The following is a 27,782-nucleotide window of genomic DNA, read 5'->3' as shown; positions in this document are numbered from 1 at the left end:
ACATGAAATTGAGCAAACTCTGGGAGATGGTGAAGGCCAGGGAGGCCTGGCGTGTGGCGGTTCAGGGGTCGCAAAGAGTCAGACACAACTGGGCAGCTGAACACCACCAACACCTACTGCGTCTCCATGAGTGTGTGCATGCATGCTTAGTTGCTCAGTCGTGTCTATTTGTGACCACACGGACTGTGGCCCGCCAGGCTCCTCTGTCCATAGAATTCTCCAGGCAAGAATACTGGAGTGGATTGCCATTTCCTCCCCCAGGGGACCTTCCTGAACCAGGGAACAAGCCCATGTCTCCTGCAATGGCAGGGGGATTCTTTACCACTGAGCCATCTGGGAAGCCCCATTGCGTCTCCATGTGCCCCCACTCACCTTTCTTGCTCCCCTAACTGGAAGTCTACTAAAAAATAAACTTAGAGAATTTCAGACCCAGGTATGAGGCAGTTTTGGGGTCAACCTGGCATACACCCCACTTCTATCACTTTTTAGTAACTGAACTTTAGAGCTCTCATATCTGAAACGTATGTAGGAGATTAAATGAGTTAAGGCAGTAAATCTGGACAATACGCTTTCAGACAAAACACCATCACCCAGTTTTACAGATTAAGATCTTGACTCCAAGAGGAGTGAACTGCTGGGGGCAGCACAGTCCGAGTGCCACTCAGGTCTTGGACGTCAGCCTAGCATACAAGTCCTTACTCTTGAACAACATATTACACAGAACCCAAGGTGCTCTGCTACTCCAACAAGATGCCCCTAATCCACGTGCTGAGTGACAAAAATTATTCTCTTGTTTTCCAGAATAAATGTTCCCCTGAATAGCGCGTATCCTTGGATTTATCTCATTCGGTTTTCTGGCTCCTTGGGAGGCCTCTAAATTCGTATCTAATACAGTCTTCCAAGTCTCAGCTGGTTTGAGACACTGTGAATCGTGATGTTGGGCATATGAAAACAAACGCCTTCCACCCAAAGCATCATCTTTCAATTACAGATCACTCTCCCCATTTGGAAGTGCTTCCCTTTGGATGCAGATACTCGCAGTCTGGTTAGAACTGGGAAGGAACAGAGAGAAGGGGCATGGGGAGAGAAAGAGATGGGGGGACATTGAGACAGAGAGAGGGGGAGGAGAAAGACAATGGAACATCCGTTTGAACAGATGACGCTCATCTTGTTCAAGGCCCTTGCAGCACAGCGTCAGGGACCCAGTTCCCCTGGGTCTACAGGCTGGCACCCGGGAAGGTGGCACTGGAGTTGTGGAATGATGGCACAGACACAGTGCGACTTCTTTTTTTTTTAAACCGTGGATGAAATCGAGGTAGAAGTTAAGCGGCTTCTCCCACCAGTTGGCAAGGTAACGGCAGAATCTGGATCTCTGACTTCTAACTCTTGTTCTGTAGTAGACAGAGGGTTAGAAACTAGACGTACAGACTACGGGGATTGTGTAGGGAAGACAAAAGAGCCTTAAGATGTGAAAGAAGGGAAAAGAGAAAAAGAAGGAATAGAGAGATGGAAGTAAAACAAGACATCCATGAAGGAGAAGAGAAGAGATGAGGAACAGGCAGATGAGGCAGGAGAGGTGTAAGAAAACAGGAAAAGGCAAAGGCAATACAGGGCGGGAGAAATTCAGACACGGGGCGATCACAGAAACAAAAGACGGGCGCTAGACAACTTTCGTCACTGCCCGAGGAAGATGCTTTGGCACTCTCTATGCCTGCATCCAGCGCCTTCCCCAGGTCCCCGTCCCTCTCTGATTGAACTTGGTTGATCTCTCCCATGCACTCCTATTCCCCACTCAGCTTTCTGCCTCCAGGAATACTTTGACTTCTCCTTTTCTCCACCCTACACCTTGATATCGCTAGGTTCATTTCCCCTAATCCTCTAAGCTCTCCTCTCCTTCAAAAACCCTCCTCTCTGCTCTTCCTATCATCCACCTTCCATTCCAGACATGGTTGGAAGGCTCTCTTCTGTGTTCCTGTAACACCCCAGAAACCGCCATCATATTATTTATCACAATGGACTTTATATCTCAGTTTTAATGGTATCCTGCTTCCCTCAGCAGACTAAATTTCCCAGGGCCAGGAAGGAGGTTGGATCCATTTTCTACCTCCAGCACCTACCACAGGGTAAAGCATGCATTGCATACCCAGCGCAGGACTGATAAATGCCTGACTGATGAACGCATTGGACAAAATGCTCCTGCTCTCAGTGAGAAAAAAAGTCTACAACCACTGGGGGGCGCACTTGGGTAACTGCAGCAATAGACCCTGGGGGAGGAGATAGAATTTCTCTCCACCAAACACCCCTGAGAAACAAAGGCAAGAGCAATTTGAAACTGGAGAAATCCTTCCAGACTTCACCAGGTGAGGCTGAGAATGGAACAGAACCTGCGCTGGTGGATTAAAGACTAAATGAAAGTCTGAAGAATTGGACTCGAGTCCATGGAACTGGTGAGCTCTCTGGCTTGGGGCATTATTCATCACCAGAGGGCAACAGCTCACTGCAGGCCAGCCCAGGTGAGGCCATTATCATCACTGGCCTCATCCACAGGAAAATCAGAATGAGTAACAAAGCATTTTGATCTATCAGGGGAAAAACCCCAACAATACAGGGAGTGGGGTTATCCGGGATTCCTATTCTCATTGGGAACATTTACTGCACACCTACTATGTCAAAAATGATTTCAGACACTAGTAATACAGGTGTGAGCAAGGCACTGCTGCTGATCGCCACTCAAGAGGGCAGCAGACACATACAAGGCTAACCATGAGTTTAAAGAAGCGACAAGCACTAGATGCTGAGAGATTATAGGTAATGTGCCATGGGGACACTTTGTTTGGAGGGATCAGGTGAGCATCCAAAAGTTGATATTTATTCCAATCAGACCTAGCAGGACAGTGTGGCTTTATCAGATGGAGCGGGGTTGACGACGCACTCTAGGCTGATGGAGCTGCACCAGCAAACAGTAGCAGGTGAAGACGTGCAGGATGTGTTTGTGGGTGTTTGGGTAGAAGACAGAATGGAATCTTAGGCTAGAGAGGCCACTCTGGCTAAAAGTAACAACAGGTAATAGGTGGCTCAGACAGTAAAGAACCTGCCTGCAATGCAGGAGACCTGGGTTCGATCCCTGGGTCAGGAAGATCCCCTGGAGAAGGGAATGCAGCAGTCTTGCCTGGATGATTCCATGGTCAAAGGAGCCTGGTGGGCTACAGTTCATGGGGTCACAAAGAGTTGGAAACTCAGTGAAGTGACTAACACTTTCAATGGCGATCAGAACAGGAAAGGAAGGAAGGGAAAGGGGTAGGTGGGGATGGCTGCAGCTGCAGGGACAGGATGATAAGGCAGGACGCCGAAGATGGGACTGTGCACACAATGTCTCAGTGAGTTCCACATGTGCACACACACACATACGTGTGTCTGGGGTTAAGTAACATATTTAAGGTAAGGAAACAGCAGAGCCAGGATCTACACTCAGGCTGTCCATCTCCAAAGTCAGGGCTTCCAATGCCCTGCTACACTTCACCCAACGTCAGGCTAAGAAGTGGAGAATTGATTACGAAGGCCAAGAGGGAGCCGCCACAGGTATATGCGGGAAGGACATGATTCAACAAATGCTTGCAGATGACTCTGGTGTCACACATACCCCATCAGCTTTGGGCAATCCCTACTTCCTTATTTTCTAATGAAGCCCCTTCTGGAGTGAGCAGGGGCGGACATGGTCCATTTGTAGCAGCCCCCAAGTGTCCCAGAGGAGCCCTGGACGGGCTCAGTCCCCCTGACAAACGCTCCAGCCTCCTGCAGCCCCCGGGGGTGATTTATCAGAGCAGCGTCAACGCCTCTGCCCAGCAGCCTGTGATCCAAGGCTGGCAGCCCAGGCTGGGGTTTTTAATTAGCTGAGAGAGGGAAGAGTCAGGCCCTCTAGGATGGAGAGAAAGAGAGACACCCAGACGGCTCATAAATCCAGATCCAAGGGTCCAGCGGCTGGCGTCTGGCACAGGGCAGGGAGGAGGGGAAGAACAGACTGACTGGCTGGCTTTTCAGCTTTTTCATGGTCTCCTTTGCTTTCCGGTTCAGATACTGCAGGGGGCGGTGGGAACTGTGCCACCTTTTACACAGCAATCCCTGGGGAAGCACCTTTTTCTAGCTTGGCTGTACGACCAAAACCCAGGGACCCTCATTTCTAGTTCCATCTCTACTGCTCACTTGCTGTGCAATTTGAGACCAAAACTACTACACAAAAGCTTACAGGCTTTGGAGTCGGATGTGAGCTGAAACCTCTACGCTGTGATGCTTATTTAAACTGTGACTCGCGCGAACTGCTTTTTTCTCTCTGGGCTTCAGTCTCCTCACCTACAAAGGCAGAAGAAGATTTTGTGTTGCAAAGACTAAATGAAAACACAGGTAAAGTGCTTGGCCTGTAATGGATGCTCAATAAATGACAGCTCTTTTTAAACATATTTTCTTCTCTCTTGGCCTCAGTTTCCCCACACGTAAAATGCAAAGTTGTGCCCTATGACTTATAAGGGTTTTTCAATACTAAAACAGGTTGCCACTTCCTCCTCCAGGGGATCTTTCCAACCCAAGGATGGAACCCACATTTCCTGCATTGATAGTTGGATTCTCTACCACTGAGCCACCTGGGATACAAGCAAGAAAGTGAAAGTGAAGTCGCTCCGTCGTGTCTGACTCTTTGCGACCCTGTGGACTATAGTCCACCAGGCTCCTCAGTCCATGGGATTCTCCAGGCAAGAATACTGGAGTGGGTTGCCGTTTCTTTCTCCAGGGGATCTTCCCAACCCAGGGATCGAACCCAGGTCTCCCGCATATGCAGGCAGATGCTTTAACCTCTGAGCCACCAGGGAAACCCAAGGGATACAAGAAGAGGAATCCAAATCTGGGCAGGAGGGAGCTTATTTAGGAAGGAAGTTGCAAATTTACTCCTTGAAGGGGTCCAGAGGCAGGGCTGGGGCTAAGGTAAGGAAAAAATCTTGAGTGAGGCATATTTCATGCCAGTGAAGCAAGACAGTTCTGAGAGTCAGAGCTACTGGCTGCCTCCATAGTGAGCAAGCTCCCTGCATCCAGAGAAAAGCAAAAGTTGGCCAACATTCTGGAGCTGATGCTCTGAAAGAAATTTAAGCATCAGAATTGGGGGAAGGGACCAGAACTTTTCCTTGAAGTTCCTTACCTACACTCAAAATATCATGGCGTAATGCTTGGTGGTATATAGACTTATTGTATTGCGCTCATCATTTAACTCTCACAACCCAGAGGGCAGGGAGGATTAGCACCCACACCTTCAGACAGGACACTCAAGATGCAGAGAGTGAAGTTGCTTGCTCAAGTTGCACCCACAGAGAAAGAGGCAGAGCAAGGCCAAGAGCTCCGGTGAACCTGACTCTCAAGCCCCTCTCTTTTTGTTTCATAGCCGGGTTCCCACCTCTGATTCCACAACGGATGGCAATCCCAGCCTGGCTGATATTGATTGCAGCTGTCCCTTCCTCCCCAGCCCCTGTCTCTGTCCCTCGACTGCTCCCCCACAACTATTTACGCTGGGCTGCCTGGTAACAAACGGCTCGTTACCATGCGGAAGGCGACAGCCGGGCGATTAGTGAAATTTGTTACCCATGCGTCTCCGAACAAAATTAAATTAAAAGTGCTGCTTCGCTGTCAAGATAAGGGCCAAGCTGCTGAGATAATTTTTCACTCTCAAACACTCAATTACCCAGTGAGGCTGGATCAGATACAATCAAAGAGGAAAAAAAGAAGAAAAAGAAAGAAAAAAAAAATTCAGAGGCAGGACCTCCAGGAACAGATGTAAGAGTTGTTATCACTCCCTCTGGCCAGAGATGTTAAAGAGGCTGTTACCATGGTGATAGGGCTGGACCACATGAGGCAGGTAGGTGGGTGTGGCCTCTGACTACATCCTGTAATAAAGGAGATGCTTTCTATCCCCATCACCCCTGCCTTAAGCCAGACAGTGTCATTTCTCACCTGAGTTATTGCAATAGTCTCCAACCTGCTCTCTCTCACTCCATCCCTGTTCCCCTCTTTCCCAGCGTCTACAAAAGCTAGAGTGACCTTTCTACCACATATCAAAACATCACTTCTCTGCTGAAATCCTTTGATGGCTTCCCATTGTCAGGATAAAGTCCAAAGCACCCAGCCAGTGTCACCTCTAGCTCTCTGCTCCTGAAAGTTTATATTTCAATGAAACTAAGCAGACATATCCTTCCTTCCCTTCTTCCTTGTTTTCAACAGAAATTATTTTGAGGTCTCACAGTATGCCAGGCATTTTGCTTGATCCCACTCTATTCATCGTCCCTTCTGTATGAATAGTCTTCTTTGACCTTTTCCCCTTTCAACAATTCCATCCTGTTTTACAGAACTCAGCCTAAATATTTCCCATGCCAGCATTTCTGCTCTGTTCCCACCAAGCTAGTCTGGTGCTCTTTCTCCATGCCAGCATGGAATTCACCACCAGCCTTTATCACAACCCTCTTCATTCTACTGCAGTTGCCCATCTGATCCTTTCTCCCACTGGACTGTGTGATGCACAGGGCAAAGACCATGCCTCACTTGTCAACACCTCACTCTAAACCTCCTCAGCCACTAGCACACAACTAATAGTTCGTTACCTTACATTTGCTAAAAGCAAAACAGAGAGTACTCTTCAATTAGAACCACAGAATTGTAGAGCCAAGAGGACATAATAAAATCATAATCTGTTTGACTGGGGCTTCCTTAGTGGTCCAGTGGTTAAGAATTTGCCTGCCGATGCAGGGGACATGGGTTCGATCCCTGGTCCAAGAATTTCCTATATGCCACGTGTCAGCCAAGCCCATGCACCACAGCTACTGAGCCCATGCTCAAGAGCCTGCTGCAACTACTGAGCCCACATGCCCAAGTACTGAAGCCTGCACACTCTACAGACTGTGCTCCAGAACAAGAAAAACCACCGTGGTGGGAAGCCCTTGCATCGCAAACCAGAGACAGCCCGCAGGCAGCAACAAAGACCAAGCACGGCTGAAAATAAGCAAATAAATAAATCCATGTGATTATTGCAAGATTACAGGCAGAAACAGAGGCCACTGAATTTGGCGGATCTGGTATTCTCCATTATATCTTGGTCACTCTGCCAGACTGAACGTGTCGAATCTAAGGATCATCAGTCTCACCAATGGAAGAGCTTTGATAAAAACTCAGAGATGCCCAGGCTCCACCTCAAACCTATTAAATAAAACTCCAGGTTGAAACCCAAAGGTAGGTCTCTGTTTTAAAAGCCTAAACATGTTACCCACATAGATAGGGTTGGGAACCATGCTAAAAAAGGAAAGTAACTTTACTCAAAACACCATCCAAGGACAGAGTACAAAGAGATCACTCTCATGATCCAGGATCTGTTCCACCTGGATATTTAATTTTCGTTCTTTTTTATCCTCTTTATTCTTCTCCATTAGATAAAGATGAATTGCATTCATGCCTCCAGGGTTCCCAAGACAAGACACACAGTGGTTTGAATGAACAAGGGAAGAGGGATAGACAACATTTTCCAAGATTCCAAATGAACCTTGGAGATGGTCTGACCTAGTTACTTTATACTAGTGTATAAGGAAGTGGGCAAGTTTATCCATCACCTAGCATTTTCCAGGAACTGTGCTGAGTGCTTTACTTGCATTGTTCCATTTCAACCTCAAAACCACTCTTGGAGGTAACTACAATTATGACTTTACAAAGCTGAAAAAAACAGGAGCCAGTGGGTTAAACTGATCTTCCCAAGATCACTCTGCAAAGATTCACAACCACCTGTTTATTTCTAAAGAACATGAGTTAAGCATTGCACACTGGTACAATTACCTCTAGCAAAACCACTCAATTCAAATTCCTTCAGAGAACAGGCAGAGTATTCATGATAAACATGATTCACCCACATATTTTTTTAAATGAACTGTTATGATTGTCCTCAGAAGTAATCACTGTGGCTTATGAATTCTGCCCTTCTCAAAAAATCATTCTCAACAATTATCTGGCTGCATAATATTCCATCAAGTTGATGCACTGCAATTTACTTAGCCATTTTTCTATTGTTGGACATTCAAGCTCATTCTAATTTTTCAATATTTCAGATTATGCTACAATGAGCATCTTCAGGTTTAGAGCGTCATGAAAAATGAGTAGTGTCATGGAAAAAATATGGTCATAATATAATGTTGAGTAAAAAAAATGCAAATGTGTATGTTGATTACAGTTAGAATGATGAGAAAAAATATATGCAAATGGGGATGAGAAAAAAATGAAATAAGCTCTTTGGTCTAGAAGGTTCTTGTTTGTTTTTGTTTTCTTCTACTAGTATTATTACATGATTCTACACTGGTGAAAAATGATGGAAAAAAAACAAAACAATTAGCATACCATTCCCAATGTTGCTAAAGCACTTCAGGTCCTTGAGCATTTTCACAGTGGAGAGATGAGCTTAGGAGTCAGTAGTATGGACTCTTTCCATGGACAACAGCCAGAGGAGGAGCATCTCAAAGGCTGGAACCGTGTCCTTTTTTATTTGCCGAGCCATACGGCATGCAGTACCTTAGTTCCCTGACCCGGGGTTGAATCCACACCCTCTGTAGTCAATGCATAGAATCGTAACCACTGGACCACCAGGGATTCTCTGAAGCCATGTTTTATTAACATGTCTTATGTCTTATCAACCTCTGATTTCCAAGAAAGCCATGCTGTTCCTCAAATCTATAATATGTGTTCAATGAATCAGAGCATAGAGTTTCAGAGCTTGAGGAGGCCTCGGATATAATTTATTCAAACACTACACCTTAGCTGAATGGATTGAGAGCCAAAGAGACTTGCCCAAGGTTCTCCAGCATCTGAGGGCAGGAACAAGTCTTGACCATACTTTTCCCCAAATCTACTCTAATTAGAAGAGACAGATGGTTAGCAAATTTGCTCAACAGGAGCCACGAAGAAAAAGTCCTTTTCCAGTCCAACACAGAATGGGTTTGACTCTGTGAACCTGAGTTTCAGATCTCCCCTGAAGCCCTACATTCCCCAGCCTCTAGGCTGTTCTCATGACAAATGCCTCAGAGCTGGGACATCTGTTTCCTCCCCATAGAGCGCCAGGTGGTTTGATTGTACCTGAGATGCTGAGAGAAGGACATTTTCAACCTAGAATCCATGAGTGAGCAGAACACCCTGCAACTCTTCTGTCGCCAGTCTGCACCCCGCCCCCCCAGCACAGCCAATTCCTCTTGCATCTTCATTCACCATCTAGCGGAGCTCTGAATTCTTCAATGACCTGCAAGACTCTCCCACGCCCTATACACCTTCTGTACATCCCCTCTTCTTAAACGCGGCTGGATCTATAAATATGGCAGGATATCACTCTGTGATTAAACGATGTTATCTGAGAAACCTGAAAGGATTCTTTTCAGATATAATTAAAGTCCAGAAGCAGCTGACTGAGTTAATCATATAGGAGTTTACCCTGGGTGGGTCTGGCCAAATCAGATGAGTCTAAAGAGATGGTCTCCAACAGCCCTTGAGAAAGCCGTGCTGAGAACCACCATGGGGTGACCTGTAAGAGCTGGGAATGGTCCTGCCCACAGCAGCTACAGAGCAGGCATGTCAGTCATGAGGGAAACAAATCCCGCCAGTGACTACACAGGCTTGGAAGAAGGCTGTGAGCCTCAGCTGAGATCAAAGCCCTAAGCCGACGCCTCGATTTGCGACTCTGAGTAAAGAGCCTGCAAGTAACGTAACTGGACTGTTGAGCGGCAGAACGGCTGCGGGGTAATAAATGTGTGTTGTTTGGAGCTGCTAAGTTTATTCGCTAAGCAGAAACAGACAGTGATGCACAGCCACGGAGTGCTGACTCCTACTCCTTTTCCCAGTCAGGCCTCTCCTGGGCGCAGAGCTGGCTGGCAGTGTCTGCATCTGGATGTCCTGCAGGCACCCCAAGGCAGCGGATCTCCAGGCTCATCCATCCCCCCTCCCCACACCAGAAGCCTGCAGCTCCCAGCTTCCCTGGCTCTGTGATGCTCTCCAGCCCCCACACCAGAATCCAACCCGCATCTTCAGCAGTCCTCACAGGCCCACTGTACAGCCAGTCGGTCACCGACTCTAACTGTATTTTAACACGTCCCCAGCAGATACTCCTCCCCATGCTCCCCCAGAGGGCCCCCGCCACTGCCTCCTTTATAACTGGTCTGCCCCCTCCAGCTCTTCCTCCACTGTGGAGAGAGTGATCTTTTTTTAAAACAGGCAGAGGATGATGCAACTCTCTTCCAAAACCTTCTGGCACTCCCCACTTCACGTAGCTTCAAATTCAGGCTCTCTCCTGCTCACTTGGACAGGTGTTTTCTGAAGCACAGGGCCACCTGCCAGCTATCATTAGGTTCCAGCAGTACTATGGGCTCCTCAAAGATGCCTTTCATGACTTTCCCCACGATAGGATGGCCCCCCTATATTTTCTTTGGTGGCACATCTCACACTATGATGTGCTATATACCTTTATGTGTTTATTTGTGAGGTCCTCCTTCTCTCCTCATTTCTCTCTAGCAAGATTCACAAGGGCAGTCCCCTGATTGGTCTGTTTGCCACTCTATACACTATCCTTAGCATACAGTCTTAACACCATTAGACACTTAGTAAACATTAGTTGATTCAATGAACAGAGAGATAAATGAACTTGACAATCAAAGTCTCTCCTCAGTTCAGTTCAGTCGCTCAGTCACGTCTGACCCTTTGCGACCCCATGAATTGCAGCACGCCAGGGCTCCCTGTCCATCACCAACTCCCGGAGTTCACTCAAACTCATGTCCATCGAGTTGGTGATGCCATCCAGCCATCTCATCCTCTCTCGTCCCCTTTTCCTCCTGCCCCCAATCCCTCCCAGCATCAGAGTCTTTTCCAATAAGTCAACTCTTTGCGTGAGGTGGCCAAAGTACCAGAGTTTCAGCTTTAGCATCATTTTTTCCAAAGAACACCTAGGACTGATCTCCTTTAGAATGGACTGGTTGGATCTTCTTGCAGTCCAAAGGACTCTCCAACACCACAGATCAAAAGCATCATTTCTTCGGCACTCAGCTTTCTTGAGAGTCCAACTCTCACATCCAAACATGACCACTGGAAAAACCATAGCCTTGACTAGACGAACCTTTGTTGGCAAAGTAATGTCTCTGCTTTATGCTATCTCTGCTAATATGCTATCTAGGTTGGTCATAACTTTCATTCCAAGGAGTAAGTGATTTTAATTTCATGGCTGCAATCACCATCTGCAGTGATTTTGGAGCCCCTCAAAATAAAGTCAACCACTGTTTCCCCATCTATTTGCCATGACTTGATGGGACCGGATGCCATGATCTTAGTTTTCTGAATGTTGAGCTTTAAGCCAACATTTTCACTCTCCTCTTTTACTTTCATCAAGAGGCTTTTTAGTTCCTCTTCACTTTCTGCCATAAGTGTAGTGTCATTTATATATCTGAGGTTTTTGATATTTCTCCCTGCAATATTGATTCCAGCTTGCGCTTCTTCCAGCCCAGCATTTCTTATTATATACTCTGCATATAAGTTAAATAAGCAGGGTGACAATATACAGCCTTGATGTACTTTTCCTGTTTGGAACTAGTCTGTTGTTCCATGTCCAGTTCTAACTGTTGCTTTCTGACCTGCATACAGGTTTCTCAAGAGGCAGGTTGATCTGAGTCAATTCACCCTTCCCAGCCTTGTTCAAATTATCTTCATTCATATTCCTTGTACTCTAGTGACATAGGGCTTCCCTGGCAGCTCAGATGGTAAAGAATCTGCCTTCAATGCAAGAGAAATGGCTTCAATCTCTGGGTCAGAAAGATCCCCTGGAGAAGGGAATGGCAACCCACTCCAGTATTCTTGCCTAGAGAATCTCATGGACAGAGGAGCCTGGCGGGCTACAGTCCATGGGGTCACAAATAGTTGGACACAGCTGAGCAACTAACACTTTCACTAGTGACACATGACTCTGTCAGATTACCATGCAAATCCTGTAAAGTGGGATTCTCACCTCCATTTTATTTATTTTAATTAAAAAAATTTTTTTGGCCTCACCATGTGGCATGTGGAATCTTAGTCCCCTGACCTGGGATTGAACCCATGTCCCTTGCAGTAGAATTTCAGTCTTAATCCCTGAACTGTGAGGGAAGTCCCCTCATCTTCATTGTTTAGAAAAAGAAATTGAAACCTGGAAAGTAAGCTAACTTGTCCAAGGTCACCTAAACTAACAGTCAGGGCTACATAAGGTTGTGCATACACGCATCTCATAGCACGCTGGGCACACAGAGAGCAGTCACAGCCAGTGGTTTCAGCTCTATATCCGGGAAAGGGTTTGCAGGGGAGGAGAACGCTCGCCGACCACAAGACTGCAAAGGAAGTGAAAGACAGAGTCTCACGCCTGGGTGGGAAGCAGGGAGGCACAATCCCTCAGCAGAAGGAAAAGGGGTTGGAGGGGGGATCCTGCTGAGTCCAGCTGAAAAACAAGAAAGCGAGGGAGACTGATTATTCCTTCTCGCCAGTGTAAGCAACTAAAATGACATGTTTGCTTTATCGCCTTTGGTCTCCCATTTGATTCCTGACAGCCGCCTCCCTCCCTTGGACGCCAGGCAGTCAGGTGCTGAGCTGGCTGGCATTGCTAAGGAGGAGGAGAAAGAAGAACAATTTGAACAGTATTTCAGGGACCGTCATGAGCTTGGGGAGGGAGTTTTTGAAGCTGTCTGGCTCCCTCCACGCATTCAAGGAACCCTTGTTTGCCAAGCCCGTTTGATGTCTGCAGGCTGGAGACAGGTAGTTTGGGAGGGATCTTTAAGAGCGAAAACAATGGCAACAAAAAACCAACGTCTGTTTTCTCTGAGGTTTGAGGGAAGGGAGAGAAGAGAGACATTAGATGGGGCTTTATGAGCCTATAACAATTTCTGAATGCATACTTTTCTCTCATATCTTGTCAAATAGGGCCAAATGCGGGCATAGATCAAAGCTAGGTTTCTGCATTTTACTGTTCTTTCAGTAAGAAAAATCCAAGCTCCCGATCTCATTTCTTCATGAGAGAAACCAGAATATCTCTAGAAAGCCTGCAGAGCCTGCTGGAACCTTCTGGAGGAAGGTATCTATCTACCACAGATCACAAATAGCTAACTGCCCGGGCAGGAGCTGGGCTTCCCCGGTGGCTCAAAGGTAAAGAACCCGCCTGCCAATGCAGGAGCCACAGGAGATACAGGTTCAATCCCTGGGTTGGGAAGATTCCCCTGGAGGAAGGCACGGCAGCCCACTCCAGTATTCTTGCCCAGAGAATCCCATGGACAGAGGAGCCTGGTGGGCTACAGTCCACAGGGTCACAAAGAGTCAGACACGATTGAAGTGACTGAGCCTGCACACAGAGGGCAAGAGTTATGACAAGAGGGAAAGAGTTTAAAACTCTGTAAGATTCTCCTAGAGGCTGATACTACGGTATGGTGACACCAGATTGGAGGAGCAAGTGGAATGAGGCTCAAGACTCCATCCGGTAACTGACTGACTCTATGACCTTGGAGAAATTCCTCTGCCGGGTTTACTGTCAATTTTTTGCATATGAAAACAAGGACAGTAAAAGATCACAGAGAATGATTGGTGAATATGCAACAGACCTGGCAAAAAAGCGACAATAAATGGTCCCTCTAAGTTGCCATTTGTCTTAGAACTGGGAGTCAAGCTCCTGGCATGGGAAAAGTGGGAGGTAATGCCAGAATAAGAACAGGCATGGAGTATTAGCTAATATGTCAGGGGAATTGTACATTGTTTTTTTCTCAAATCTGGCCAAAAATTAGAATTGAAAGAGAATTTTATACCAGATCCCTTGGCCAGATATTCCCATATAATGTGTCTGAGATAAGTATTTAGAACTAGTTTTTTTAATTTTTCCAAGTGATTCTGAGGTTTAATTAGGTCAGAGAAATACCCTGCCTCTGACAGCCTTTCTGAACCACATAGCTGAGGACACCTGATCCACTGTCGGCTCTGACCTGACCCAGATCCTAGGACACAGTGGTCCTTCAAGCGGGTAGCACCAGAGTCTCCATCCTCCTACGCAGTCCCTAAATATCCAGTCCGCCCAGCTGACCTTGTCTTCTGTTTCTGAAGAGAGATGCTCTGAGTCCAAACTCGCTTTGTCCCAGATCTAGTGCTCTGTCCTCTGGGAAAGATTCTGGATTGCTCAGACTATTTCTAGAAGAAAAATTCTTTGCCCTCTCGTTTGTATCATATTAATAGCTTGTTTCTTACTTATTTAACAACGGGCTCTGAGGAGGAAAGGGAGGCTTGCATTGCACTGCTTATCAATGCCCATGGTATGAATACTTCTTCCACAGTTGCTTATAAGCTACTAATGCGACATCGCTCACAGCGGAGCTGGAAATGATGAGTAATACTGGCTCTCACAGCTGCTATGGGTTGCAGCCAGCCAGCACAGCACTGGAAGATCTCTTGGTCACATACGTTTTCCTCCATGATCAGATAACAGGACTCCCAGTGGCGGCGGTGCCCTGGGAGGGTTGGTTCTCATGGTGGCTGCCTCTACCCACAGCCCCCCCACCGGACACTGCAGTCACTTTTCAGTGTGCGAGCTACTGCCGACCATCCCTGTTTTTGGTCCTAGTTCCTCCCGGGCTAATGCTCTCTGGAGAGTTTACACCAGGACGTTCTCAGGGGTCTGATCAGGCTTGCAGCACCAGCACAGAGATGGGAACTTACCCACCTCCTTAGTAGAGGCCCAGCCCAGGCACTGTGGGGTACACTCTGCACGTGCAGTATCTGAACCATACATGACCAGAGCAGATTCTGAGATAGAAGAACTTAAATCCAAACATCAGCTCCCCTTCCCTGGTGGTAATCGCAAGTGAAGGGACCTCTCTAAGGCCCAGTTTCCATAGCTGAAAAACCAGAGGTAGGAACAATCCCTTCCCAGGAACGGCCCTGGCATCCCCATGGTTAGGACTCTGCACTTCTGTGACAGGGGACATGGGTTTGATTTCCGGTTGGGGAACTTGAGATCCCACCAGCAGTTTGGTATGGGTCCCTTGGGACTTCCTTGGCAGTCCAGTAGTTAAGAACCGTTATCCCCTTGCAACATAGGGGACGTGGGTTCGGTCCCTGGTGGAGGAACTAAGATCCCACGTGCCCTAGAGCGACTAAGCCCGTTCGCAGAACCTACTGAGCTCCAGTGCTCCGGAGTCCTTGCCCCACAACTCGAGAGCCTACGTGCCACAAAGGCAGGCCTCACCTGGTGCAGCAAGGCCTTGACGAAGCCAAACACACAGACACATTCCCTGCCTGTGATATTACTTGGAATTCTATAAGATGGTTCATACAAAGAGCACAGCCACGCACAGAGAGCACTCAGTCAATCAAGCATGGCTTGGCTTGGCTTTTCCTCTTTCTCCCTCCTTGTGCCTTTGTTTCCATCGTGACTGGTGTTACTGAGAACTCAGAGGGCATCAAGTTCTACCTCACTGATTGACAGATAGGAAATTGAGGTCCAGAGCCTTGCTCAGTCCTCAGAATCAAACAAGGGTGCACCCAGGATTGGAGGCCAAGGTCTAAGCCCTCCAGTAGCTTCACTGTATTCTCTTGCGTGGCTCCTCCTCCTCTGTTCCTACCTCCCCCCTTTTCTCACAAGCTCACGGGCGCTACTTCTCCCTGGCACTCCACCCTGTCCTAACCTACCCCGCTTTCCCTCTGCCCAGGTCCACACTCTAGGATGACGGATAAACCCACCAAGAGCTCTGATGCTTTCCTCTCTGGGGCTTCCATCTAATCCTTTGTCTTAAGCTTCAGTCATTCTGTCCTTAGTAGAGGTCCCTGTTGGTAGGGAGAGTAGGACAGTTGGACAGAGGAGGTTGACAGAAATAAGGACCCTGGAGCCTTGCTTCTCCAAGGCACCCCTACATGCACCCGAGATCCCAGGACCATCTGTTCCACGTCCGCTCCACAGCCTGGGTTCGTAGCACTCTTCCCAGGTTACTCTAGCTACAAAGGCTCACAGGATGATTAAACACCAATCGCCCTGTCTTTAGTGTTTACTCTTTTCCGAGCAGCAGGTCCTAGAGGTGTAACTGCAGGCTGGAAGAGGACACCCTGCAGATGTCCCAGGGAAAGAGGCTGTCTTTAGCAAGGGACAAGGGTGGGAAGGAAGAAAATCATGTCACAACATCCCAAGAGGCCAGGCCCACCAAGTCTACGTTCTAACCTAAAATGTTCTTTTTCCCACCTAGAAGCAAGACCAACGTGCAGACCAACACACTGGGAAAAGGCCATGGAGCTGTGCCTAGCTCAAGCCACTCATTTGCTGTGCTTAACTGATTGCCATTCAGTGAACACTGATCATGTGGTAGGTATGCTCTGCTAAGCATGCCCTTCGCAGACTTGACTTCCTTCAGGCCCTGCAGAAAGCCTAAGGAAGAGTAGAAGGACCAATCCCAGACTTGTCTTCCTTTGCCCAGGGGAAACCAAGGCTTGGAGAAGGAAAGTGACCAGCCTAAGCCACACAGCTAGGGAACAGCAGAGCGAGGATCTTGACCCCGAGTGCTGATTCTGAAACCCCGTGAGGTGGTGAGAAACGCTGGGTGAAGGATGGGACAGGCGCCCCAATGGTCAGGGCACGGCCCCTGCTTATTTCCCCAGCCCAGCCGCCATAAGTCTCAAATCCACAGTCTTCACTCTATCCAGCGACTGGCATCTCTCTCATTCCCAGCCCCAGGGCACCATGCGCCTCTGCTCTCATACTCAGCAGGTACCATGCTGTTGACGTTCAGCTTTCACTCTGCTGAGTTCCCATTTCCTGGAGTCTCTGTTCTATCTGGGCATTCTCAGATTATACTTCAGAACAGTCTCCTTCCCTCAATCCCCAAAGGCCTCCTTTTCTGTAGATATGGCTTGAACTTTCCCTTACCTGTCCACTTACTTTAAAACATGATTCAACTGTGTGTGTGTGTGTGTGTGTGTGTGTGTGTGTGTTGGCAGGGGAAAATCAAAATGAAAAAAATTTACACATCAGACTTCCTTGACTGTCCAAGGCTTAAGACTCTGGGCTTCGAATGCAGGGGGCGCAGGTTCGATTCCTGGTCGGGGAACAAAGATCCCACAGGCCGCGCTCTGCGGTCAAAAAATATAAAAGGAAAAGTAACTCACACATTCATACAAAGCTTTGCTTACAATTCAAGAGTTCTTATCACTACAGAAAAGCTCAGCTTAAGGACCATCAAATTAAACCAAGAAACTAAAACCAAAAAAAGGCAAAACCAGGGAGCATTCACGTCCTGTTCTCTTTGCTGGGGAACTAAGCACCGAGGCTTAGCGCGAAGTGCATGCGGTTGGGTGCGAGATAACCTGGGTTTCTAGAACTGGCTGAGCACCGAAGAGCGAGAAAGACTTGCCCAAGGCCCCAGGGCCACCTGCGCAGAACTGGGCTGGGAGGTCCTTGCCGGGCGCTTGTGCTGCTGGAATCAGCGGCAGCTTGCTGCTGTGTCTCCTGCTCAGCACTGTGCCTGGGGCTGGACGCACCATCTGCGCTTCTCATCTGGACCTTCAGTTATACACCCGCTTACCCTCATCAGCGTCACTCCTCTTTGGGAGCTGCATCCCCCTCCCCAGGAGGTTACAGCTACCTTGGGGCTGGGAGCCCAGGTCCTGTTGCCCAGAAACATGCTTAGTCCGGTTGTTTAATCCCTAAATGTAGGTTACAGTAGAATGAGCTTCAGACTCGATGACAGGAGTTATAAATATCCTCATTTCACAAAACTGAGGAAAACCGAGGCCCCAAGAGGGCACTTGCCGGCCAAGGGGTCACTGAGTGAGCGGGTGGCAGGGCTGCAGACTTCACTACCCATCTCCTGACAGTGAGTCTAGCATCCTCTGCTAGGGCCATCTCTCCTTAATTAAGGTGCAGTTCAGACACGCGGGAAGCTACCACATCCAACCCACCTCATTAGTCAATGCTATCAAACACCTAAGCAAGTGATGGACTGATTGGTTATTTACGAGACCCAACGTGGAACTCTGCTTGACAAAGTGACTCCCTTAGGCAGCAAGAACATGTACGGCATGAGATCCGATTCCTTTCACAAAACATTGTGGGACTGCCCTCCTGCTTCCTGGACCAGTCCTACAGGTTACCTGTATGATGGGGATGTTTAGGGTAGGGGGTCAGCAAACTGGAAGGTCACTGGTAAAATCTGGACCAGCATCCGTTTTTGGAAAGAAAGTTTGATTAGGATACACGTACGTTTATTCCTTTACTCTCTGTGGCAGCTTTCAAGGTGCAGCGGTAGCGTTACGTAGTTCCAATGGCGACTGTATGTTCTGCAAAGCTCAACATCTGCGGTGCTTCACCATTTACAGATAAAGGTTGCTGACTCTTGATCCAGGAAACCCCACCATCTAATATGTTTATATTTTGATATAATATGAGCTCCGTGAGGGCAGGGCTTTTAAACATTGTTTGATTTCTGTCAGTGGCCTAGAACATGGTCAGACATGTGGTCGGTGCTTGACAAATAGCTGAGAGATTGTGGGGCGGGGAAGAAAGCAGGGAGAAACGCTTCGCTAGAAAATGTTGGAAAAAGGAAGGGAGAGGCTAGAAGAGGTAGTAAGTAGAGAGAAGGCAAACAGTGGAGACACAGAAGAGAACAAAAAACAGGACGGACAATGTACGGGAAAAACCACTACAATATTGTAAAGTAATTAGCCTCCCATTAAAATAATTAATTTAAAAAAAGACGGAGGAATGAGAAGAATGCAGTGAAAGATGACGGAGGAAAGAAGAGAGGAAAGAGGAGAGGAAAATAGAAGAGAGATGAAAACCAACAAGCAAACAGATCCAGAATACAGATGAGGAGGAGGAGAAGGAAGATGGGGTGGAACCAGAGCAGGTGCCAGAGGCGGGCCGTCAGAAACAGCAGGGAGGACAGGGACGGAGCAGCGTCGCCACTGACCGGGCAGGAGGGCCGGGCAGGAAGGTACGTGTGTGTTTGGGGGGCTGTGGGCAGTGCATCACAGCCCTGGCATTCTTGCTATCCAGGAGACACAGCCCAGTCTCTCGGAGGGTATGGAGCCCCTGGGCCATATTCTTTATCTCAAGTCCTGTGGCTTGCTTTTGATGTTCTTTTTGAACTCTGATTTACGAGGGACACACTCAATGAAGGATGTCTTCACAATTAGCTGTAAATAGCCCCGTTTTTTGGAGAAGACTCATTGGCTTCCCCGGCCCTAATTCTGGCTGTCATACTGGGGGAGGGAGAAGATGTCAAGAATCATCCATCACCAGCTTCTAAATCTCCACTGCAGCAGATTCCAGAGGGCTGAGGCATGGAAAGAGGGAGAGCTAAGTGCATTCTTGTGTCTGCAGAGTTCAAGATACGACCCGAGGTGCTGTGTCAAGGCAGACACTCCCCTTAGAGGGCCTTTTCAGTGAAAGGCACCAGGGGTAAGGAGATAGAGAAAACGACAGCGAGAACTGCATGGACATTGATAACGCCCACCTTTCATGGCTAAACACTCCACTGCATCTGTGTGTGTATGCGCACACACACACACACACACACACACAACGCACCTTTATCCTCTCCTCTGCTGACAGACATTTACTTTGCTTCCATGTCACGGCTATCGTAAATAGTGCTGAGATGAACACTGGGGTACACTTATCTTTTCAGATTATAGTTTTCTCCAGATATATGCTCAGCAGGGGGATGGCTGGATCACAAATTGCTAGTCCCTCAGTCGTGTCTGACTCTTAGATCCTATGGATGGTAGCCTGCCAGATTCCTCTGCTCATGGGATTCTCCAGGCTGGATTATATGATAGTCCTATTTTTAGTAGGAGGGATAAATTCAGAGATTGGGGTTGACATATACATACTACTATATGCAACACAGACTAATAATAAGAACCTACTAGATAGCACAGAGAATTCTACTTAATTCTCTGTACTGACCCACATGGGAATAGCATCTGAAAAAAGAGTGGATATATGTATTTATATAGAATTCATTTTGCTAAACACCTGAAACTAATACAGCATTGTAAATCAACTATATGCCAGTAAGAATTAAAACAAACAAAAAATAATGCCTAAGCAAAATGGCTGTCTGAGGAGGCCTTACAAATAAATAGCTGTGAAAAGAATAGAAGTGAAAAGCAAAGGAGAAAAGGAAAGATATACCCATTTGAATACAGAGTTACAAAGAATACCAAGGAGACATAAGAGAGCCTTGGTCAGCGATCAATACAAAGAAATAGAGGAAAACAACAGAATGGGAAAGACTAGAAAACTCTTCAAGAAAATTAGAGATAACAAGGGAACATTTCATGCAAAGATGGGTACAATAAAGGACAGAAATGGTATGGACCTAACAGAAGCAGAAGAGATTAAGAAGAGGTGGCAGGCATATACAGAAGAGCTATACAAAAGAAATCCTCATGACCCAGATAGTCACTATAGTGTGATCACTCACTTAGAGCCAGACATCCTGGAATGTGAAGTCAAGTGGGCCTTAGAAAGCATCACTATGAACAAAGCTAGTGGAGGTGATGGAATTCTAGTTGAGCTATTTCAAATCCTAAAGGATGATGCTATCAAAGTGCTGCACTCAATATGTCAGCAAATTTGGAAAGCTCAGCAGTGGCCACAGGACTGGAAAAGGTCAGTTTTCGTTCCAATCCCAAAGAAAGGCAATGCCAAAGAATGCTCAAACTACTGCACAATTGCACTCATCTCACACACTAGTAAAGTAATGCTCAAAATTCTCCAAGCCAGGCTTCAGAAATAGGTGAACTGTGAACTTCCAGATGTTCAAGCTGGTTTTAGAAAAGGCAGAGGAACCAGAGATCAAATTGCCAACACCCGCTGGATCATCGAAAAAGCAAGAGAGTTCCAGAAAAACATCTATTTCTGCTTTTTGACTATGTCAAAGCCTTTGACTGTGTGGATCACAATAAACTGTGGACAATTCTGAAAGAGATGGGAATACCAGACCACCTGACCTGCCTCTTGAGAAACCTGTATGCAGGTCAGGAAGCAACAGTTAGAACTGGACATGGAACAACAGACTGGTTCCAAATAGGAAAAGGAGTACGTCAAGGCTGTATATTGTCATCCTACATATTTAACTTCTATGCAGAGTACATCACAAGAAACGCTGGGCTGGAAGAAGCACAAGCTGGAATCAAGACTGTGGGAGAAATATCAATAACCTCAGATATGAAGATGATACCACCCTTGTGGCAAAAAGTGAAGAAGAACTAAAGAACCTCTTGATCAAAGTGAAAGTGGAGACTGAAAAAGTTGGCCTAAAGCTCAACATTCAGAAAACGAAGTTTATGGCATCCAGTCCCATCACATCATGGGAAATAGATGGGGAAACAGTGGAAACAGTGGTTGGCTTTATTTTTCTGGGCTCCAAAATCACTGCAGATGGTGATTGCAGCTATGAAATTAAAAGATTGTTACTCCTTGGAAGGAAAGTTATGACCAGCCTAGACAGCATATTAAAAAGCAGAGATGTTACTTTTTCAACAAAGGTCCATCTAGTCAAGGCTATGGTTTTTCCAGTAGTCATGTATGAATGTGAGAGTTGGACTGTTAAGAAAGCTGAGTGCCGAAGAATTGATGCTTTTGAACTGTGGTGTTGGAGAAGACTCTTGAGAGTCCCTTGGACTGCAAGGCGATCCAACCAGTCCATCCTAAAGGAGATCAGTCCTGTGTGATCATTGGAAGGACTGATGTTGAAGCTGAAACTCCAATACTTTGGCCACCTGATGTGAAAAGCTGGCTCACTTGAAAATTCCGACCCTGATGCTGGGGAAGATTGAAGGCAGGAGGAGAAGGGGATGACAGAGGATGACATGGTTGGATGGCATCACTGACTCAATGGATGTGAGTTTGGGTAGACTCCGGGAGTTGGTGATGGACAGGGAGGCCTGGTGTACTGCAGTTCATGGGATCGCAAAGAGTCGGACACAACTGAGCGGCTGAAATGAACTGAACTATTTTCCCTTAGCACATACCGGGCACCATGATACTTTTTTAATGCAACAGAAGAAAATTCATCTCCAAATCTATGAGGCAGTTCCAAGGCCCATTACACAGAGGAGAAAACTGAGGGATACGATAGGTAGGTAACTTGCCCAAGGCTCAAGGCACCCAGAGAACCAACATGATCTGTGCCCTTTGACTGCCCATCATGCATGGACGGAATCCTTTTATGCAATTTGGGGGACTCGGGAGTATAGATGGCCACATACCTAGATTAGCTGCCGTCATGTTCACGAGGGAACCTCCATTCTCTCCAGGGCGTGGTGCAAGCTCATGGATATGCCCTTAATCACTTGCTGGGAATACATGCTTGCACCCTAAATTCCCTCCAAGGTTACAATCTTGAACTTGCTACTTTGTTATCCTTAAAAAGCACTCATGATTGAGGAATTATATTCCCAGGTGATGGCCTGAAATGTGCTCTATTTCAGAGCATATTTTACCACAGTGAGCCGTGGGTGGACCTCAGAGGACATCTTACCACAGTGAAATCTGCACGTTTCACACACAGTGAGAGCACATGTTAGCACACTGAGCCGTGGACCTCAGCCACGGTCTTAGCCCTGTAACAGGGTCCTGCCTCAGCATTTTCATGTCTTCTTACATTGAGTGTCATCGTGAGAAAAAAATTATGCATTCAAGCATCAATACCGATTCTCTCTGTAGAAAACACAAAACATTGTCTAGAGAGTCCCAGGGAGTCCTGTTTACAGGAACCAACAGGAGAACTCCGTCTGGTTTCTATATCAGGTAAATAGGATCTCCGGGCCAATGCTGGTTTTACCCGCTTAGACTCTGTGCATTTTACTGCTGAGCATGTTTCATTTTGCACTTTGGTTGCTAAGAATCTCCGAGTTAAGCTGTCAGCCCCTTCTTAGAATACACAGCACAGCACGGCACGGATTACCGTGCATACATCTAAGCTGAGTTTGAATCATTTTCCTTACTCTGATTTTCCTTTCAATTTGATTTTTTATTGTGATGGATTAAAAAAAATGCATAAACTTACAAAACCATCTCTGAATCCTCTGAGAAATAGGGCAAGACAGAGAGAAATAGAGAATGCATAGACAGGGTATCGGACACCAGGTTCAGGGTTAACTGGACCGGGACCAGGCTGAAGAAGAAGATTTAGAGTCTGTCATGAAGCACAAAAGCTGCTTCCCAGATTTCCCTCCTACAAACCCTGGTTCGGGAACCTTCTCCCGGATTCTGTTACCTTTGCTGCGGCGACGGCTGCGGTACTGCTCCGTGTAGAATGTCAGCTGCGTTTCATCGTCTGCCTCTGACCCGGACGTCCCCTTGGTTCTCCCAAAGCTGATGCCCCCTGTGCAAGAAGCACCATCCATCAGTCACTGCAGGCCTCCAGAAGCTTGTGAAATCCCCCATCCATCCCAAAGACCAGCAACCCCACCCCCAAGTGACCCAGGAGTTGGCATGATTTATGGAAGGAGCTCAGGCTCTGCAGTGATGCGGGCCTGGGTTCTCACCACAGCTTGGCAGCCTTGGGGCTGTATGACCTTGAGGAGTGTGTCCCTTTTCTGAGTCCTGGGTCCTTTCTTTCTAAAGTAGGGGAAAAGTTATTAATCTTGTGGGGTTGCTTTGAAGATGAAAGGAGGTACAATGGGTAAACTCCCTGGTCCTAGGTGGGGACCAAGTAATTGATAGGTGCGCTCACTGTTGCTTTGTATGATGGATCTGCCTCTAAAAAACCATTCCAGGTGACTTAATTTCACACACACATTTCAGTCCAGTGCTTACTCTACGCCAGGCCCAGAGCCAGACACAGGGGAAACAGAGAGAGATACCGCCCGGTCCTTGCCAGCCAGGGGATCGTAAGCGAGTCATGGGGACGAATGGGATCCTAAGGAGCCTTTAACCTAATTCATGGCCATGTTTCCCACAGAGTGAGATGCTGGGAATACAGGAGAGAGCAATTCATCCCAACACGGGGGACCTGGGAAGGCTTTATGGGCAGGGGGCAGATTTAGGGCAGGGCTGCAAGGATGGATGGGCTTCAGGAGCAGAAACTGGATGTGGGAGGAGGGGTAAGAGCTGGAGCATCCCTGGCGGGGGAGGGGAGTGTGGGCGGGAAGAAGAGGCGCCGCAGCAGAGTGCTGACAGGGCAGGGTCTGCTGGTGTCCCCCAGGGGAAGCCCCTGAGTGCCGCACTGAGCATCCCAGAGCTTAATCTGGGATGTCAAGGAAGGTTCAAGAGGGAACGCAGATTGTCCCTTAAGCACGAGGTGTCAAGCGCTGTGTGATGAGCTTTGCAGCCATCATCTCACCCCAAATTCAAAGCCCTCTTGGGAGGGAAGGAAGCTTCACGACACCCACTTGGCAGATGAAAGAACCAAGGTCCAGAAAAGGAAAGTGATTTGCGAACAGGGAGCGAAGTCAGACTTGGGACACGGGTGTGACCGATGGACAAGCTCAAGGTTTTAACCACTGTCGCATCGCCTCTCAGTGTAACACTCTGTAAAATGGGAACAAAAAAGAATACGTGTCCTGCTCCTTCCTGGAGGCAGTGTGTTGCAATGCACGGAGGAAAGGAAGGGACAACAACATCTGATCACTGTCCCCGCGCGTCTTCAGCCACGACGGGCTGAAGGGGCTTTGCCCCTGCCCCTTAGCACAAATCCCCCCAATTCCCAGCAACTAAGAGCTCGACCTGAAGACAGCTGGGGACGCCAGAGTCAACCAGTTGCAATTCCCCCACGTAAGGGCTCTTTTTTGAAATGGAGTTGGCAGACGCCCCATGGAGATTCTGGAAGCAGTGGAAGAACAGAGGTCTCAGAGGCCAGTAGGCTTTTAAAATTGCCATTAAAATATTTTACTGTTATAGAAAAGGGAAGAAGGAAGGAAGGAGGAAGGGAGGGAGAGAGGCAGAGAGCTAGAAGTAGGGAGAGAGGGGGGGGGTCTTTGGTTCACCCACACATAATGTTTGGCCAAGGGGAAAATGAGGGCATGAGATGAAATAGCTGCCTTATGGACAGGAAGCATCTGTCATGCTTCCTGCTGTGTCCAGGCAGCAGAGAAAAAGGGAGGGATTTGCCTGTCAGGAGTCTACCCCATGCCCTTTAATGCCACTGCAGTAGTTTTAACCATCCCAGCTAAACCCTCTCTCCCTTTCTCTCTTCTCCTCTTTCTCATCTTCCCTCCTTTCCCAAACAAACGGCATGTTATGGTGAATGGGGCAGACAGGCTTCAGACAGGAGTCTCTCATACTGGGACAGTCTAGCTGTGATGGGGGCAGTGGGAAGTGGAGGCTGGGACAGTCACCAGGCGATAGGACACTATTATAAGAAAAGCTAACCCTTCCATAGTGTTGGCTCTCTGCCGGGCACAGTTCCAAACCCTTGGCTTGCATTGCCTTGTTTAATCTTTGCAATAACCCTAGGAAGTAGGTCAGAAAAGACAATGGCACCCCACTCCAGTACTCTCGCCTGGAAAATCCCATGGAGGGAGGAGCCTGGTAGGCTGTAGTCCATGGGGTCGCGAAGAGTCAGACATGACTGAGCGACTTCACTTTCACTTTCACGCATTGGAGAGGGAAATGGCAACCCACGCCAGTGTTCTTGCCTGGAGAATCCCAGGGGCGGCAGAGCCTGGTGGGCTGCCATCTATGGGGTCGCACAGAGTCGGACATGACTGAAGCGACTTAGCAGCAGCAGCAGCAGGAAGTAGGTGAATACTTTCCTTCCCATTTTAACGGATGAAGAAATGAAGGCAGGAGGAAATTTAGTAATCTGCCCAGGGTCACACAGCTGGGAAGTTGCAGACCCACAATTCAAATCCAGCTGGTGGCTGCCATCTCTTCCCCTGGTCCCTAGGCTGATGTACAATAAAATATGAGTAAAGACTTCATTTAATGTCCACAGTCATCCTTGTAAGGAAAGCATTATGAACCTTGTTTTGCAGATGAATAAGCCATTCCTCAGAGAGGTGATGAGAGGTGCTGAGTGAGGGAGCTGGAAAGAAATGAGGTCTGCCTGCAAAGCCTGCCTCACGGCTAACCTAATGTGGGGAAGTATGTGTGAGTGTGTGCATGTGTGTGTGGTGTGTGCATGTGTGTGCACATGTATGTGTGCACATATGTTTGCTGTGCAAGTGTGTACATGTGTGGCATGCATGTGTGCACGAGTGTGCGTGTGGTATGCATGTGTGTGGTGTGTGCATGTATGTGCGTGCATGCACGTGAGTGTGGTGTGTGCATGTGTGTATGGTGTGTGCATGCATGTGTGTGTGGTGTGTGCATGTATGAGTGTGCATGTGTGTGGTGTGTGCATGTGTGTGTGGTGTGTGCATGCACGTGAGTGTGTGTGGTGTGCATGTATGAGTGTGCATGTGTGTGGTGTGTGCGGTATGCGTGCACGTGTGTGGAATGTGCATGCATGTGAGTGGGTACATGTGTGTGCTGTGCATGTGAGTGTGTGCATGTGTGTGTGGTATGCGTGTGTGTGCATGAGTGTGGTGTGCATGTGTGTGTGGTGTGTGCAGTATGCACATGTGTGTGTGGAGTGTGCATGCCTGTGTGTACATTTGTGTGCTGTGCATGTGTGTGCATGTGTGTGTGTGGTGTGTATGTGTGTATGGTGTGTGTGGTATGCATAAGTGTGTGTGTGTGGAGTGTGCATGCGTATGAGTGTGTACATGTGTGTGCTGCACATGTGAGTGTGTGCATGTGAGTGTGTGTATGTGTAAGTGTGTGTGGTATATGCAGGTGTGTGTGTGCATGTGTGGGGTGTGTGTGTATGTGTGTGTGTGGTGTGCACAGAGGAAGCAACACTTGGCGATCTGGCCTCTGAGGATGAGCAGGGCTGTCACTTGCCCCAGCATCAGAGCACGTTTTACTCGTTTTACAGCTCCTGTGTGGAACCTCAGCATCTGTACTATGGGCAGGAACTCTGGTGAGGCTCATGTAGATCCTACAGCTCCCTCATTCCACATGTCCACAGACTCTGAGACCATGCTCCTGGCTTCTCCAGGACCCCGTTCTGTTCCCACACCTCTGACCCTCACCCCCCTCCTGTAGGTATCAAGGTACCATGTTCAGAATAGGAGCTGACTCCAAGAGAGCCTGCCTCTCCATCAACCTGCCTCCTCGCCAAATATAACACGAGCCACACATGCAACTTTAAATGTTCTATTAGCCACATGAAAAAAGTAAAAAAAAAAAAACAGATAAAATTAATTTTCAGAATATATTTGAGTTGACCAATATATTCAAAATATCATCTTAACTTCTTATTTCCATAAAATTATCACTGGGCTTCCTAGATGGTGCTACTGGTAAAGAATCCGCCTGCCAATGCAGGAGACATAAGAGACACAGGTTCGATCCCTGGGTTGGGAAGATCCCCTGGAGGAGGAAAGCACCCCACTCCAATATCCTTGCCTGGAGAATCCCATGGACAGAGGAGCCTGGCGGGCTACAGTCCATGAGGTTGCAAAGAGTCGGGCATGACTGAGCATCTGAGCCACACACACTTGCTTCTGCTGGGCTTCCCTGATGGCTCAAATGGTAAAGAATCAGCCAGCAATGCAGGCAGACCAGAGTTCGATGCCTGGGTCAGGAAGATCCCTGGGAGAAGGGAATGGATGCCAACTCCAGTGTTCTTGAAATTTTTTATATAACTTTCACAAGTGTTCAAAATCCAGTGTATGCTCACAGCACATCTCAACCAGAC

General features: G+C 47.6%; 1 protein-coding gene across 4 annotated transcripts in view; it reads right to left on the bottom strand.

Annotated features, from left to right (window-relative positions):
* The window catches only part of ASTN2 (astrotactin 2), a 1,128,670-nt gene that overhangs the window by 657,032 nt on the left and 443,856 nt on the right, over nt 1-27,782 (bottom strand). For all 4 annotated transcript variants that reach the window (XM_069573835.1, XM_069573834.1, XM_069573832.1 and 1 more), the window contains one exon: nt 23,313-23,420. In XM_069573835.1, coding sequence (XP_069429936.1) covers nt 23,313-23,420 — 108 coding nt within the window. The remainder of the gene's footprint in view (nt 1-23,312; nt 23,421-27,782) is intronic.

The sequence above is a fragment of the Ovis canadensis genome, chromosome 2 (assembly GCF_042477335.2).
Source record: "Ovis canadensis isolate MfBH-ARS-UI-01 breed Bighorn chromosome 2, ARS-UI_OviCan_v2, whole genome shotgun sequence".
Lineage (NCBI taxonomy): Eukaryota > Metazoa > Chordata > Mammalia > Artiodactyla > Bovidae > Ovis > Ovis canadensis.
The sequence above is the reverse complement of the archived record's forward strand: the minus strand, read 5'-3'. Positions and strand labels throughout refer to the sequence as shown.